The sequence below is a fragment of the Nicotiana tabacum genome, chromosome 3 (genome assembly GCF_000715075.1).
Source record: "Nicotiana tabacum cultivar K326 chromosome 3, ASM71507v2, whole genome shotgun sequence".
In the NCBI taxonomy this organism is placed as follows: domain Eukaryota; kingdom Viridiplantae; phylum Streptophyta; class Magnoliopsida; order Solanales; family Solanaceae; genus Nicotiana; species Nicotiana tabacum.
This window is the reverse complement of record NC_134082.1, coordinates 6,901,149-6,917,225: the sequence shown is the minus strand read 5'-3', so window position 1 is coordinate 6,917,225 and position 16,077 is coordinate 6,901,149. Positions and strand designations below refer to the sequence as shown.

The 16,077-nt window shown below is 37.2% G+C and overlaps 1 protein-coding gene across 1 annotated transcript; it reads right to left on the bottom strand.

Annotated features, from left to right (window-relative positions):
* Window positions 1-2,634: 2,634 nt before the first annotated feature.
* On the bottom strand, window positions 2,635-15,801 carry LOC107821432 (CLIP-associated protein-like). The gene is made up of 21 exons (XM_016647868.2): window positions 15,327-15,801; window positions 12,166-12,321; window positions 11,979-12,041; window positions 11,716-11,784; window positions 11,368-11,533; window positions 10,778-10,939; window positions 10,504-10,601; window positions 9,156-9,230; window positions 8,974-9,042; window positions 8,798-8,883; window positions 8,361-8,478; window positions 8,104-8,202; window positions 7,650-7,986; window positions 5,668-7,421; window positions 5,386-5,487; window positions 5,039-5,143; window positions 4,826-4,900; window positions 4,671-4,739; window positions 4,514-4,582; window positions 3,819-3,920; window positions 2,635-3,097 (listed from the first exon to the last, which is right to left on the bottom strand). The coding sequence occupies exons 1-21, from the start codon at window positions 15,657-15,659 to the stop codon at window positions 2,936-2,938; spliced, it is 4,269 nt and encodes a 1,422-aa protein (XP_016503354.2). The 5' UTR covers window positions 15,660-15,801; the 3' UTR covers window positions 2,635-2,935.
* Between the last annotated feature and the right edge of the window lie 276 nt (window positions 15,802-16,077).

Sequence of the window (16,077 nt, the reverse complement as noted above, 5' to 3'; positions counted from 1 at the left end):
GTTCTTAAGATTGTTGTTCACTGAGTCAGACATTTAGACCTGAAATCAAAGATCTTGGGCAAGAAAAAGTGTGAAAGATAACTTGCATTATGTAGTTAAACCAGCAAAAAAATAATCACTATTATTTTTAGCCCCACGGTGGGCACCAAACTGTTTAATGTGAAAATGGTAATAACAATTAAATTTGATTTAGTGGTTCTAAAAATATGTGATCTATTTTTATGTTAGTTGTTAGGCAGTTGATGCTATGTGAAAGACTTAGAAACGAGGCAAGAGCTTAAAAACGAGATGTTAACCAAATGAAATCGTTGTTAATCAGGGCCTCGAGCTTGCCTATTCGAGGGCCTTGGGGTCTAGTCTGAAGCTCGGCTGGAAGCTATCGAGGGTGGTCGATGGAGACTAACAGCTATAAATAAATTAATGACGGCTCTTTATGGCCAATAATAAGCAATAAATGATGAACTTAAAGTAGAACACAATAAATATGAGCAATAAATGAAGTAATGGGATCAAGAGAATATGTTAGAGGGCAGAAAGAATGTTCAAGTATATTTAGTATGGAGTAACAAATATTTACAAAATGATAAGGATCCCAATTATATATGAGGGGGAATCCCAACATAGTACAAACGCATTAATTACAAAGATATGGGGCTGGTACAGTCATTTAATGCCTTGATTCGCCTTTTGGGCTAGTCCACTAGACTTGACCTGCCATACGCACGTGCCTTGGGAACTCCGCCTTGATCCGCCGAGACCGGTAATTCACATTGTCTCGGGGCCGATCATTACTTATACTGTCTCGAAGTCGAACTGTCGAGAATTTTCGGAATCGATCACTGGAAGCCCTCGAGATGTCGTGATGCTCGTGAAATCGAGCCGTCGATTTCCACCGTATACAAAAGGGTTGTGGATTTCTACGCCTTACAATCTCCGTTTTAGACTATTTTTTATGACTATAATGTCCGGGTATACCTGCTTCCTCGTATCAATACATTTATTGAGTAAGTAGTAACTACACTCACCAAGCTCAGACAGATGAAAAAGATTATCTAATCTTATTTTATTTCTGAGTTTAAACCCTGCCTTTTCAACAAAAAAATCTCACTTCATTGACCACTATATCACACCCTTAAATGTTCATTAGTTAAAATTTAATTCCGATCTGCCAAAGTGATTCTTCTTTTATTGATCACCACGCCACACTCTTGAGAAATGAATACTGCTTTGGAACAAAATCATTGGTTCTTTTCTCGAATGGGGAGAGGGGAAGGATGAAAGCAGGGCGTTGAGGCGTACTATTTATTGCATGTTTCCAAGTACATCTTTTGTTTTCAGAAAAGCCAGCACTGTATCAAGCTTTAGTTTTATTTTTTATAGATGTCCGACCAACTTCCGCACACCTTACCTATTATTGAGCGATTGATAGGAATGACTTTATAAGGGGCTGGTCTTTAAATATTTTTTCCATTTTTTAATGTATTTAAAAATAAAAATAAAAAACCCTCCAGACCCGCGCAGCTCTTCAGGGATTTCTCTACCGGTTCGGTAAAGTTTATGCTATATTTACTCTATCTATATTGTTAATTATTCACACTCTACACGATTGACATAATAATGAGCTTATTCAATTGTTCGCCCAACTGTGCCAGATTAATCTAACTTTGTGTTATTTGCAATCGACCTAACTATTAAATTGTTAGCCAAACTCTACCTGGTTGGCATGATTTGTGTTATCTGCATTTGACCTATCTGCCAAATTGTTTATCAATCTATCCAATTAGAATAATTTGTCTTTGTTTTGAAAAATATTCTTCGAATTTGCAATTTTAATTTAGATCAATACACCCCAAATCTTCTTCAAATAATTTCAAATTAAAATAAATCCTTCATTTACGAACACAAATTATCAATTAAATTAAATAACACCAAATAAATAAAATTCACTTTATTTTTTCTAACACTTTCTAAGGACCAACAATAGAATTTGAGATTTTTAAAGCAAATCACTGAATCAGTATTCAAACTAAAATTTAAGCATAAATAATCAACATCAAAATAATTTCAACAATAATTAACCATTAATTTTGTATTTCCAACCCAAAACAAGAATTGTAAGCCTCCAAAATTAAAGAATTATGACATTCTTGGTGAAGAAGAGATGGAAAAGAAGCTGAAGGGGCAATTATGTCATTTGGCACACAAGGAAAGTGGCGAAATCCATTTATTAAATACCACTAATTATAAGGACATTCAACCAAGTCCGATCTCATTGGGGGACACGCCACGTAATTTTTTGACCATTATTATATCTAAGAAATGGCGAAATGGTTCACATTTACTGTGCTCAACAGTCTACAGCCATTTTGCGTCAGCGTAAATACGACTAGATGAATAATCTCAAGTAATAACAAGCTAAATAAGCGTTAAATGTTGTGCTACTGATAGGACTGCTCTTTCTATAACGAGAGGTCTCGGATTCGAACCTTGGGTATGAAAAAATCTTTGGTAGGGAACGCTTCTCCCGAATGGAGCCCTACGCGATACAAATCCGGATATAATCAAACTCCAATGTGGGTACCGAACACTTGGGAAACCATAAAAAAAAAAAAAAAATATCTGCGAACTTGTATCGTTTCAAGTTACAATGATTTACTCCAATGTATAAACAATCTTCCAAAAACTGTTCATTTCACTATGAGCACAAAGTTCACCGTTATACATCACATTTCTTCCCAAACCACTCTCTTTCAACTCCCCAACCAATTAAGTGAAAAGAAAAAAAGAAGAAAAGGATAAATATAAAAAGAATACAACTTCACCCACCAAAAAATTACACACATTCACACAGATATACAAAGAGACATCAAATATTGAATCACAAAATTCAACTACACACATCAACCTACAATAAATCCCCAATAGGCTACACCAGCTAACTATGGCCTGCATCTACCGGAGTACCAGTTCTGGCCTGTGATATTCGATTTGCATAAATGGTCACCAATCGTAACTGCGTACTGTTCAGCCCTTCCAAGTAAGGCATAAATGCTTTGCCCAGCATAATGTATATGTCAACCAAACAGAAAACAACAGTCTGCCACCCAAGAAAAATTACGTATGTCAAAATATAGCTAGAGATGTAAAACTACAAACGTGAAAATACTTTTGGTCTAGACGTGATTTTAAACCTAGACGTGGTTTGAAAATTTGAAAATCACATATATGCCAACTAAAATGAATTTCAGAACAAAAATTATTGTTAAGTGCTTCGTGAGGATTCGTTCCAATTTTTATTTACTAAGTTTGAATCCCTAATTCCGCACAACCCTCAAACAGAATTGCTTTTGCTATTCTCTACACCAACCTGCAACCTATCATACATTGAGAACAAGCTCATAGGTAGAGGAGTACCCCTTCAGGCTATCTAGTTATTCCCAGTTTTCCACAATGTAAAGAAAACCAGCAAGATATGCACATAGTGACATACTACAGAAGCTACATATCACTTCCTACGCCAGCTTGTGCACACCTCGATATTCCACCGGGTACCTGCCATGTCCCACCAGCACACCCGGCTAACTCTGCTCATCAAGGCTCTGGCAGATAGGAAGAAATTACCTAGTAAACCTGATATCTCATGGTACTCCTCCCACTTCATTGACCACTAGGCCACACCCTCGAATGCATCATTTCCTACTTTCTTTTCAAAATACAATGAAACAGATGAATATTTACTGAATATCTTTAATTCTGCTACTCCGTTCGGCTTCTCTGAATACAACAGCTGAAAAGCACAGGAAAAGAGTGAATTTCACCTTGCGGACATCAGCACTCTGGTTTCCAAAAGCATCAAACAGGGAAGGCAAGAATGAAGGCAGCTGAGACATCAATTCCTCTTGGGAGAGTCTCCCAACAAGCTGAAAAAAGAGACAAGTCCACATTAGAAACCAATGACAGCATTCCGAGCTTGCATATATTAGCGAAAAACATAACTTCTATGACAAAATAAGACCCCAAGGTGCAATTATACCTTGACACTAAAAACTCTTCAAACCAATAATTTCACTACATCCTAGTAAACAAATCTTGTAAAGTCATGAGATGGTACCGCATGAGTTGGCACATGTGCTTAGAACTAATAGTTGCATAATAAGATGAGAACTTTCGTATAATCTGTTACACTGCTTCAAAGAACAAGGACAAAGTCATAACTGCTAAGGACGAGGTAAATGCTGAATGGCCTAGGTCATTGGAAATAAGGAAAAAAGCTGAAAATTTCCTCCTTTGACTGGATTTCAACAAGATAGTCTAAAGTAGTACAGAATGCCGCCAACAAAACATAACCCTTGCCCCCCAACAGTACATGTATGGATGATTTCAACACTAAGAACAACATAAGACACTGGAAGAAAAGGATGAATTGATAAAAAGGAGAGCAAACTTAATGTAGCCAAGAAAACACCAAATTAAGCTAGTTGGACGAATTGAAACAAACTTAATCATCAATCACCTTTGTCAACGAGTTTATACAAGTTACAAGTGTCTTCTCGTCTTCGGTGACAAGCAAAGGAACAATAACCTGCAATACCAACTATAAGACAATGCAAGAACGACCAGCTCATGATCAAAGGAAAGAAATAATTCACTCAGTACAATCCAGCACTTACACTTAAGCATCTGAACGGGTCGTACTGGGACAAAATTGTAGTTAAACAATTCTCGGCTTCATTCGCAACCTAAATGATGTTACAACACATTAAGCAAAGAGGGAAACGAAAAGTTATAATACAATACTTTCAGCCAAGCCCAAGCGGAAGTTTACTTTTGCAACATCATCCTTGGTCACGTGGAGCAGCTTTTCGATTATGATCTCAACTGAGTCCTCCATAGCATTTATCTGGAACAACAGATTGATAATGGAAAGAGAAAAGGTAAGATATGTGTAGAAGACAACTGCTCCTCTTAGTTTAGAAAAGGGAGGATGATCAAGGGGACGGAATTCCACAAGTGACCACTGAAAAGACAGCCAACATACCTGATTCTTCAGCATTTCAAGAATCAGAGATAGGGCAAGTTCCCTTGTCAATGACTCAGAATCATCTAACACCTCAAGCACAGCAGTTAATATCTGATTGAAGTACTGCACAAAACAAAAGATGACATGTCATGAAATCCATATCCTTTTTACTTTTATCAGAGTACTAATTCCAAAGGAACACATATTAAGCTCCAACCGTTTGGAATGTGATTCGACTACTATACAGGAAAGCAGTGAATTAGGCTATGATCCTGGGTCTTGCATTTTTTTTTGGGTCTTGCACTAAGAATCCGAAAATCTACATTAATTGACTAAATATGAACAGATTTCAATGGCAAATATACCTTGCTCCAGATGGATTGATCATTAACAACAGAAGCTTCGACCAATTGTTCAAGTGCATCACGCTTGTTAGCAGCAGGACTTCCATCATTACCATTGCAAATCTATCCAAAAGTGGAAGATAAAGCAGCGTAAGAATACTGAATGTTTTTATCCTCTAATTATTACAAAATAGACTTGAGAGATCATCTGAAAGATTCTTCATGATGGAAGTAAAATGTGACAATATAGCACGACCTGCACAGATGAACCACACAACCCCCCAAAAAAAAAGAGAAACTCACCAAATGAAGAATATGAGGGATGCTTGGTCCAGTTTCTAGAGTTGAATTTATCTTGAGCGCAGAGAGCTTTGGGTGATTAGGCCTCAGGTTAGATGAAGATCCATTATCAACTAGCTCATTGCCGTCCAGATGAGGAGTGGAGGTCTGTTCTATGTTTGAGCTGTTATCCTTGCTTTCCAATGTCCATAATGCGTTGTTCTCACTTGTGGTAAGGGCCCCAAATTTCAAATCCTTGGCTTTTGAAACAGGAGGATCAGTGTTGGAACCAGTTTCCACACCACGATAGAAGTCCTGAGTACCATCAGACAACTGACCAGTAGATCTGGTCATATAGGTTGGGTCTTGAAGAGAGTTCCACTTTCTGATGCTATCAGAATCAACTGCACCCCCAGAATACCTTCCAAATAGATTACTCTTTGTTGAAGTGCCAATATATCCCTCTTCAGATGATGTTCCAACAACATCAGATGGATCATAAGAAGACTTAGAACGTTGTCTATCTTTCTTGCTCTGCAGGAAATTCATCAAATCCACTTCTATACGAGGAGTGCACTTCTTAAGAGCCCGTCTTAAGGAATTTTGTTCTTCAACCGATAAGCTAAGAATGAAATTGAGAACTGCTGTCGAGTCGAAGTGTGTGTACATTGATATAATGCACGAAATAGCTGCTTCTTTCAGTTTGGTATTCTTATCATGGATCAATGGTGTCAACTTAGCAAGCCATAACTTGAGGATGCCAATGTTAGCAGCACCTTCAGAATTTGAAGGATGCTTGTTAAATGAGCCAATTGCAAACTCAATTACTGCGAGTTTAGCCTTTGGGGACCGCTGTTCATCTAATGAACGGAGCAAAGCTGGCAAAAGGGCATCTATCCCATATGTCTTGCTAACTATTTCAAGGGTAGTTGAGCAGGGCTGCCTCACCAATTCCTTGGGATCAATTAACCGTGAGAAAACATGTGGCAAGATCCTCTCTACATAACTTTCAAATGGCTTTCTGCAAGCAGGAATAAGATCTGCAAGGGTTGAAAGTGCTGCCTGTGCGACTTTATGATGGGGATCATCAAGATGCTGGAAAAACAATTTCATAACCTTCTCAAAACTCTGAGTTATTTCTTGAATACCTCTAGGGCCCTGCTGTAGCAAAGACCGGAGATAGCTGAATGCAGAAACCCTGGCTTTCCAATCTGAAGTAGAACTGAGACCCTCACTTAATGCATCATTTAGTGAAGCTGGACCATCCACATAACTTGATACATCTCCTAGTGGAAGCTGACTGTCATCAAAGCTCCTCCTCCTGCTAGCTGACATTCTTCCTGCGGCATTCTTTTTTAAGAGAGGACGTTGAAAATTGGGAACATGATTATTATGGGAGTCCCTAAAGTTAGCATCTCTGTACGGTGTCTCTAAGTATTGTCTGTCAACACGAGAGTTCGTAAACCGCCTAATGTCTCTCAGCTCAGCATTCTCTTCAACAAGTCCTCTATCCTGTGGTTTCTCCGAAGCTCTTCTTGCAGTGTAGGAGTTGAGTGCAGAAAAAGACTCATGATCCGTACTACTTCGACATGATGCTTTAGCTGAATCCTTTGAGGCCTGGATCCGAGTGATGATATCAGACAAAACCAACCCACCATTGCGATTATTTCCTTTAGTCATAGCAGATGGTGCATCAACCAGTAAAGCATTAGTAACACTAGTTGATGCAGGAACAGCAAGAGGGAATGGTGGATCACGGGATGAGGGCGGATCAACTCCTGCACTAGGGGACAAATATAAGAACATTTTAAGCTGTTCAATAAAAACTCAAAAGTTACAGTAGTAGTTCAAATGTATTTTTAGCAGAATCATCAAACTGCATGCAGATGACCTTTCACGGTGTCAATAATTAATTAAACACATCAAGCTTTTCTTCATCAAATCAGTAATTACTTAACACATCAAGTTTCAGGATGCAGAAGAATAATGGAAGAGGAAACAATCACCTAGATCCAAACTAGAGGAGCGACTTTTCTCAGATACATCTAGCCCTTTGAGCAGGTTTTCTATAGCAGAAACTTTCTGTTTACTGGCATGTAGTACACTTTCCAGGCTACGTTCCACTCCCACAGGCTTTGCTTGTGGCAAAAGCAGCCCAGAGGACAAGGACGTCCCTGAAGACAAATTAGCACTTCTATCCATGGCAACTATTGCAGACGTTCCATAACCTGGTAGATGTGAAGAAGCAGATGTTTGAGAAGCAAGTGAGAACTGTGAACTCCTTTCTCGAACAGAGGGAGAAGCATGTCGTTTATGCATACCACCATCTTCCTCATTTATGATCTGCAAAAAAGATCAACTTTAGTCCACAACATCGCCCTTGAAGACTAATCTGGAGTATATGACAATTATCTGTCCTGGAAGGATGCTAGGAGCAATTTAGAAGAGAAAAGACAGTACCCTTTGGATAGCAGGATCAAAGGACATAAACAAACGCCTCGAACGTTCTGGCCAAGTTCTTGCAAACATTTTGTACAAAGTTCTTGCAGTTGATCGTACCTGTTGTTAAAGCTAAGTGATAAGAATTGCCAACAAGAGATCTTGAATCGAATTTCAGGGGTTTGTGGGGGGGGGGGGGGGGGGGGAATGCAAGGTATACATGCAGATAATTATTCAAAATCTGTAAAAATATGATACTCAGAGTTTAACATTCATACCTCACTCATTGCATCAGCAACACAACATTTTATAAGGTCTTCATAAAGCTCAGCCGAACGTTGTACCTCAGATGCATCAGGCCAATGTTCAAGGATCAGAAGTGCATACTCACAGCATCTGTCATCGAACATAATCAGAAGATGGAACAGCACTGTAGAGAATTAATACAAAATCATTTTTTTATAACCGTGGTGTCCGGGCTAGCTTACGCACACCTCGACTAATTCCACGGGATACCTGCTACCTCCCAAGTACAAGGTAACTCTATCTACCAAGGATTGGACAGATGCAAGGAAATCACCTAGTGTGTTTGCCTCGGCTGAGATTTGAACCTAAACCCTCATGGTTCTCAACCCACTTCATTGACCACTAGATCACATCCTTGGGTGCAATTAAATACAAAATTAAGATCTGTCAGCTAGAAGTAGTATCAAACCTTGCACGAAGTACTGCATTTCTGTCATTCTTTGCAGAATCAGCTATACGAGGAAGTGCTCGACCAACTTTGCAGTTGCGCAACATCTGAAATGAAAAAAAAAAAAACAGCAAATGATTGATAGATACTGTACGTACGGGCCAGAAAACAGATTCAAGAATCACATAAAGCATTACCGTCTTTATGCAGTTATCAGCAGATTCTGCAATTACAAGAACAGTTATCACAACAAGCTTGAAAAGAACCTGAAGTTCAATGAGGATGTCATAACCTTGCGCAAGTTAGAGCAAATGTAATCCTTTCTCCCTAATAAAATGATAAGTATAAGCACATGGATAACTATATAACTTGTTCTCACCGGAATGAACATCTCAGCACATGCCTCAAAATCTCCCAACAGCTCTTTTGATAAGAAGTTCAGTAAGTGACATGCCTACCATTCACATAAGACGGTGGATTAGCCTTCATGAGTGTCAGAACTCAGAACTTTTCTTGAATAAGTAAGAACTCAGAACATTGTAAATGTTGATGCACAGAAATCCAGAATGAAACGGAAGTTTAAGCTAATACATCACCAATAAGCAAAAGGCATGCAGTTAAACAAGCACCTTGCCTGCATGGTAAAAACATGCAGGTGTATATGCATCCATATTGAAGACATATTTGAGAAACTTACACAGTGCTCAAATCTTCTTTTTTCCACCTTTCTACTCAATAACGACCAAAGTAGAATGTCTAGTTGTCTACCCCACTTTACTTTTAGCAGATCCTTTTTTCATTTTTCACTAAATTGGTTTCTCAAATTTCAGTGAAAATTTACTGCTCTTTCTATCTGAGACAAGAAATGTAGTCAAAATGCATTAGAGATGTAACCGTTGCATGCCTAGGTGTAGCTCTAGCCCCTGAATAAATGCAACAGAAAAAGAAAGGGGAGAGTTTCTTTGACTCCTTTGAGGCCTCTGTAAATGTGCAAGTACTTCCTAGAACAGAAACCCGAAAGGATGGAACTAGACGGTAATTAGTGTTGGCTACATAGAGCAACACATGCTAAAAGAAACTTCAATATCATGTCCATATAGACTTCACAGTGCTCAATTAAATGAATCGGGCGTCATGCTCCGACTTATTTGATCATAACTGTTTAAAAAATTCTGGTTTCAAGCTGAAAGGAGGAAAGGATTATATAAACCCAATTTTCAGCTTAGGTGCTCTCTGCATTTACATCAACTTGGAGGTGCTCTCTGCATAATTGAGATGTCTCACATATTAAACTAAGAATACAGCTTTTAGAGGACTATTTCTGAAAAACAAAAGAAGCAAATGAAATGACAAATTCCTGTGATATATAAGGCATTAGCAGGGTATTTCTTTTATTTTAGTAAGCCATTGGCGGCTATATTAATGGACTAGGATACGGGAATAGGAATATAAAATCAACTTCTACTAGGTTTTCATTGTATCTGACTGGTCCATAAGGAGGTAACCCCAACACATTTAAGACAGGTGCATCATGGTAAATGAAAGTCAGGCTAATAAATGTGGCACAGCATAGTTCAGCAAACTAGAAATAAAAAGAACAAGTATCTCATAGGGCACATACTTATCAGTAAAAGTATCTCATAGGGCACATCTCAGAAAAAGTATCTCATAGGCAGAAGCAAAATATATGACAACATCAAGAAGTAGCCAGTGTTATGAAATCAAACCTGTTTTATTATGCTGGATCTCCTATCAGATAACTGTGTGCTCAAAGGGCCAACAAGTTGCTTTAGAAGCCCACGAAAGCAAGGATAATCAGCTGCACCTAATGGAACAGAATAAAAGATAACATGCATTACCAATTGCACTGTCTTACGCACGTAAGGACACAACATAAGAAGATGCCAGTAAAAGAACATATGGAAGTGTTACACATTATTTCAACAAAGGAAGGGAAAGGTCATTATGTATTTATGTGAACGTGCAAAGCTGGTAAAATACCTCCAATAAAAAGCGCTTCAACTCTCTGCATAGCGGCGATACGGATAGACCAATCTTTCTCTGGTACAAGGGTAGAGGCAACATTCTCGAATTCCCTTATCAGTTCCTTTTCTGAATACACTTTAATTGGATCGACAGGCTTTTCTGTAATATCACTATCCCCTGCACAAGAACAGAGATCAAACTAAATTCATATTAACATGTAAAAATCATAGACTATTCATTTGCATTATTTGATTGCATAATGTCTCCCTTCTGTTCCATTTTATTTTTTTGCTCAAATTAACATTTGTCGCAAAAATTGTTCACAGACAAATAATCTCACAATCTCATAACAAGGAGAACATTATTCTATGCTCATAAACATGCTGCACAAGCACTCTTTTCCTTCCCTCCCCCCTTCCCCGTCTTCTGCTCAGTCATAACCCTTAAACCAAAAAGAATACGCTCATAGGACATGCAACAAACAACAGTAAAGGCCGATTAACGCAATCTTGGAAACATTTAGTCCAATAACATGGTAACTGGATGCTAAAATAAGCTTTAACATGACATAAAAGTTTAATTGTGATAATAGTGCATATACATACCTCCAAAGAGAGAAACCTCTCTTGTTGAACGCTTTGCCTTAGGACTGCTTTTCTTGGAATTAAGGCTAGCAGATCTCACCTCACCAGTTGAATAATTACTTGAGATTCCATCAGTAGATCGACTTTTAGGCTCAATCTTCTCAAGTCTGGCATTAATATCTTTTAGCTGCAGTCAGTAAACAAGTCAAAACAAACATTGAGCAGAACTTTTGTTTACCACATCACCTTCTATTGACCAAGTAAAGTACAAGCTAAAGTTGGAAGAAACTCAGTTTACCACACACCATGCAGGATGTTCAAGAAAAGAATCTATTTGCTAGAATGAGATCATCTAAGCTAAAGGCTTACCAACATGGAAGGGAGATGATGGCGCTGAAGCTCATCACGGAACTGGGGTCCAACCTCTGAATACATCTCCTGCAAACAGGAAATATGGGGAGATAATTATCAAACAAAAGAAAATGAGAAGAGTAGTCTGGGTTTCTTCTTTCGGGAAAGGAAGAGTAGCCTGTTAATGACATAATAATTGGTTTGTCAAGGCACTGAAGACTAATTAAGAAAAGCAATTTGACCAAACACAGGAAATTGAGAAACGATAGCAGTTTAACTACCTCAATACATGATATGGCTGCTTCCCTAACTCCATGATTAGGATCATTCAACATTTGCAAAATCTGATGATAGCAGCAAAGAAAAAGTATGTTTAGAAATTTTTTATTTACAAATGAAAACCCATCCCATGTTTAGCTATATATGTGCTAGTAAATGATATTAAAATAAATATATCTATTAACATACGGGAGGAAGAATAGCCCGTTGAAGGGGCAACTCAGTCGATGCAAAAAGACCAATTGCCGATGTAAGAGTACGAGCAAATTCTTCTCGAACTTTAAAGCTTTTGTGCATCCAAGCACAAGACCCAGCTCTCTCAACTATAATTGTTGGTGAAGAAACCTGGTGAGAATATAACAATCAGCCAAATCACTTTATAGTTTTTTGCCCTCATCATACCCAAAAAATTAGAAAGGAGATTAAATGATTTGTGATGCTCATGTAACTAACATACGAGTGACGAAATATCTAATACTCCCTTTGTCCCAAATTATGTGCCGTACTTCTCTTTTTAGTATGTCGCAAAAGAATGTCATACTTCCTTATTTAGGAACAATTTAACTTTAAACTTCTCATTTTACCTTAATTACATGATTTATGGCCACAAAAATTTCTATGCCTTGTTTTAAAACCACAAGTTTCAAAAATATTCTTTCTTAAACTCCGTGCCTAATCAAACATCACCATATAGTTTGAATTTCTCATTACTAAGTATATTCCACAGCAAAACTCGGAAGAAAAAAACAAATAAATAAATGAACTAGTGGTCCAAAAATCCCCTCAAGGTGTGAAGTACTTTAGTTGGAGAAAAAATGTATTTACACATACAAACAATTTTTTTGATAAGGCAAACATACATCCTGTCATCCCAGTAGTATACTAGTAGTAGTGGTGGTGTCATTTCCATATTGCCTAGATTTCTATTACTATCTGACAATGTTGTATTTTTAGTTTTACTATTATCTTTTGTTGTTGTTACTCCTTATTTGACTTTTTCACTGTTGCATATCTTTTTTCTATACTGTTGTGATTATGCATGTTTCCTCTATCGGAAACAACATCTTTACCTGCACAAGGTAAGGGTAAGGTTGCGTACTCTCTACGCTCCCCAGACCCCACTTGTGGAATTACACTGAGTATGTCGTTGTTGTTGTATTATACATACAACATTAGCTTTTCCATTATGAGAACATATACGATAATTTTGAAAAGGTTTGTTTGCATTACAGATCATTTAGAGTTGGTCATATGATCAAGAAAGGTGATACGTAACAAAACTTGTAATTACTATGATATTAACATTCCAAATTATAGAAGAATCAACTGTAGTGTGTAGCACCGTTCTCTCTCTCTCTCTTTTCATTTGTGCGCGTTTGTGCGAGCACATGGGAGGAATATGAATACACAACATATATCTTGAACTTTTTACTCTGATCATCTTAACTTAATTTTTCACTACTAAAAAGAATCAGCCATACAAATTTTTGTTTCTTTTTTTCATAAAGTTCCCAAGAACTAGGGAAGTTCCATATGGACAGTGAGGCTATTGAGATTGAAACTGTATTGATGCAGCTTAAATTGTGGTTCTTGAAAACTGCAATGTTCCTTGGAAACATACAATTTGTTTTCCCTTTTTGAACATAGAATCAGTTTTCTTATCCTTTCTCTCTTCACATATTTCAGCTCAACAACCATCAACCACCAAATCTTTTTCCTCCCAACCAAGAAAAAAGAAAAGAACAAAACAAAGAAATTCCAAGCCAGTAATTGAACCAACCCCTATTAATTAAATGCCTATGTAATATGACTCAATTGCAAATAGACCCCTGTATATCAATACCATACACTTAAGCCCCTCATATAATATAAACATACACAAATTAACATCAATTCACAAAAGAAAGTTCGCCAAAAAAGAAATTCCAACCATCATTTGAACCCACCCTTATTAATTACTCCCTCTGATTCAACTTATGTGGCAGACCTTTTTTAGTCTATCCAAAAACAATAACACTTTTCTATATTTAAAAATAATTTTAACTTTAAAATGCTCATTTCACCCTTGATGAGATAATTTGTGACCACACAAATTTTTAGTATCTTTCTTTCTTAAACTCTGTGCTCCATCAAAAACCACCACATAAATTAGGACCGAGGGAATAGTAAATTACTAAACAACCTTGTAACATTATACAATTGCATATACACTCCTTAATTTCAATATCACACTCAAATTAACATCAATTAAGCCAAAAACAAAAAGAAGATCAAATTCCAGTTAACAAACAGACTATCTTTTGATAAACTTCTTAGTTAAAGAACATGACAAAAATCACTAAATCAACTCCTCATCTTTGGGATAAGTTTAAGATAGTCCCTTAAGTATACACTCTTGAGCAGTTTTGGTCAAAGCGAGCATTTGTTGGTCTCCTTCAAATATTTAACAAACTCTGGCGCTTAAATTTAACTTGCACATACACTCCTGTCTTTCAAATATTCACAAATTAAAATCAATTAAGGCAAAAACAGAACTTTCACCTCAATAAAAGAAAAAAAAATAAAACATTTCTATATTTAGAAACAATTTAACTTTGAACATCCTATTTTAACCTTAATGAGAATGTTCTTATAGCCACATGATACACTTCTTAGTTAAAGAACATGACAAAATCAGTTCCTTATCTTTGGGGGAGGTTTAAAATAGTCCCTTAAGTATACACTCTTGAGCACTTTTGGTCTCCTTCAAATATTTAACCTCAATTCAGCCAAAAAACAAAACTTTCACCTCAATATTTGAAAATAATATAACTTTAAACTTCTTATTTTACCCTTAATTAGAAAGTTTTGTAGCCACGCAAATGTTATGGCATGTTTAAGACCAAAAGTTTTAAAAGTCTTTCTTTCTTTCTTAAACTCGATGCTGACGCAAACGGACATAAATTGGAATGAATAAGTAGTAAATTACTCGAAACAATCCCGAAACATTATACAATTTCATATACACTCCGGTATTTTAAAACATACACAAATTAACATAAATTCAGCCACAAAAAAGGGATCTTTGTCCAGATAGCCGGTCAGATTCATCGTTTACTTTTTCTAGTCGGTATACATGAATTATACATACACTGATTATATCTAGTTATACACATATTATACATGAATTATACATACATTATACATTTGCCGGCTATTTTTAGTTTAAGCGGTTGGATGAGCTATTAGAGTTAATTCTTCGGAAGAAGAAAACACTCTACCTCAATAAATTTGAATAAAGTTAAGAAAGGTAAAAACAAAACAAAAATTGATCAAAATTCCAGTAATGCAACCGTGCGAAATGCAATTACCTCCATTAAGGTAAGCAATAACCGCCTCGCAGCATCTCTAACGGGCTGTTTTGCATCGCCCAATCGTTCCACAACAGCTGGCAAGAGCGCATTGAAGTGAAGCTTGAAGTATTCACCAGAGAGAACAGCAGCCGAAGCAAGTGACATAAGAGCGCCTTGAGAAACCCTAAAATTGTTGTCTTTTAAGAGATCTAAGCAGACGTCGACGAGCGAAGTGACTTCGGAAGACGATAGGGTTTTTCGCGAAGCTTCTAGAAGTGTGTGGAGATGTTCTACTCCCGCCATTCGAGACTTCGTGTCCTTTGCACGCGCCAACTCCAGCGCCGCCTCCATCTGGAGAAGGCTTTACTCGGGGCTCCGATCTGGTTAAACGGGTCAGATCTGTGAAGGAATTGAAAATGGTGGATTGAGAAAGTACGCAGACAGTGAGAAAGAAAAAGGAAAGGAGAGTAGAATGAGATAGCATCAGAAATCAGAAATAGTAAGAAAATTTAACACAACGGGGTGGGGTTAGCGGAGGGGGGTGGATTAAGTGGGTGACTGGGTGTTGCTAGATTAACGGAAGAGAAGATATTAATTTACTCCAGATAATATCTGTGGCTCTGTAGGGTGTTTTATTTCTTCTTTTAATTAATTTTTCCAAAAAAAAAAATAATATTTCCAAGAAAAAGGTTTACTAGAAAAATTGAACCATACACTTGTTATACGGGTAAAACTCGTAGTCATTACACACCCCGAGTTTTCGATGAAC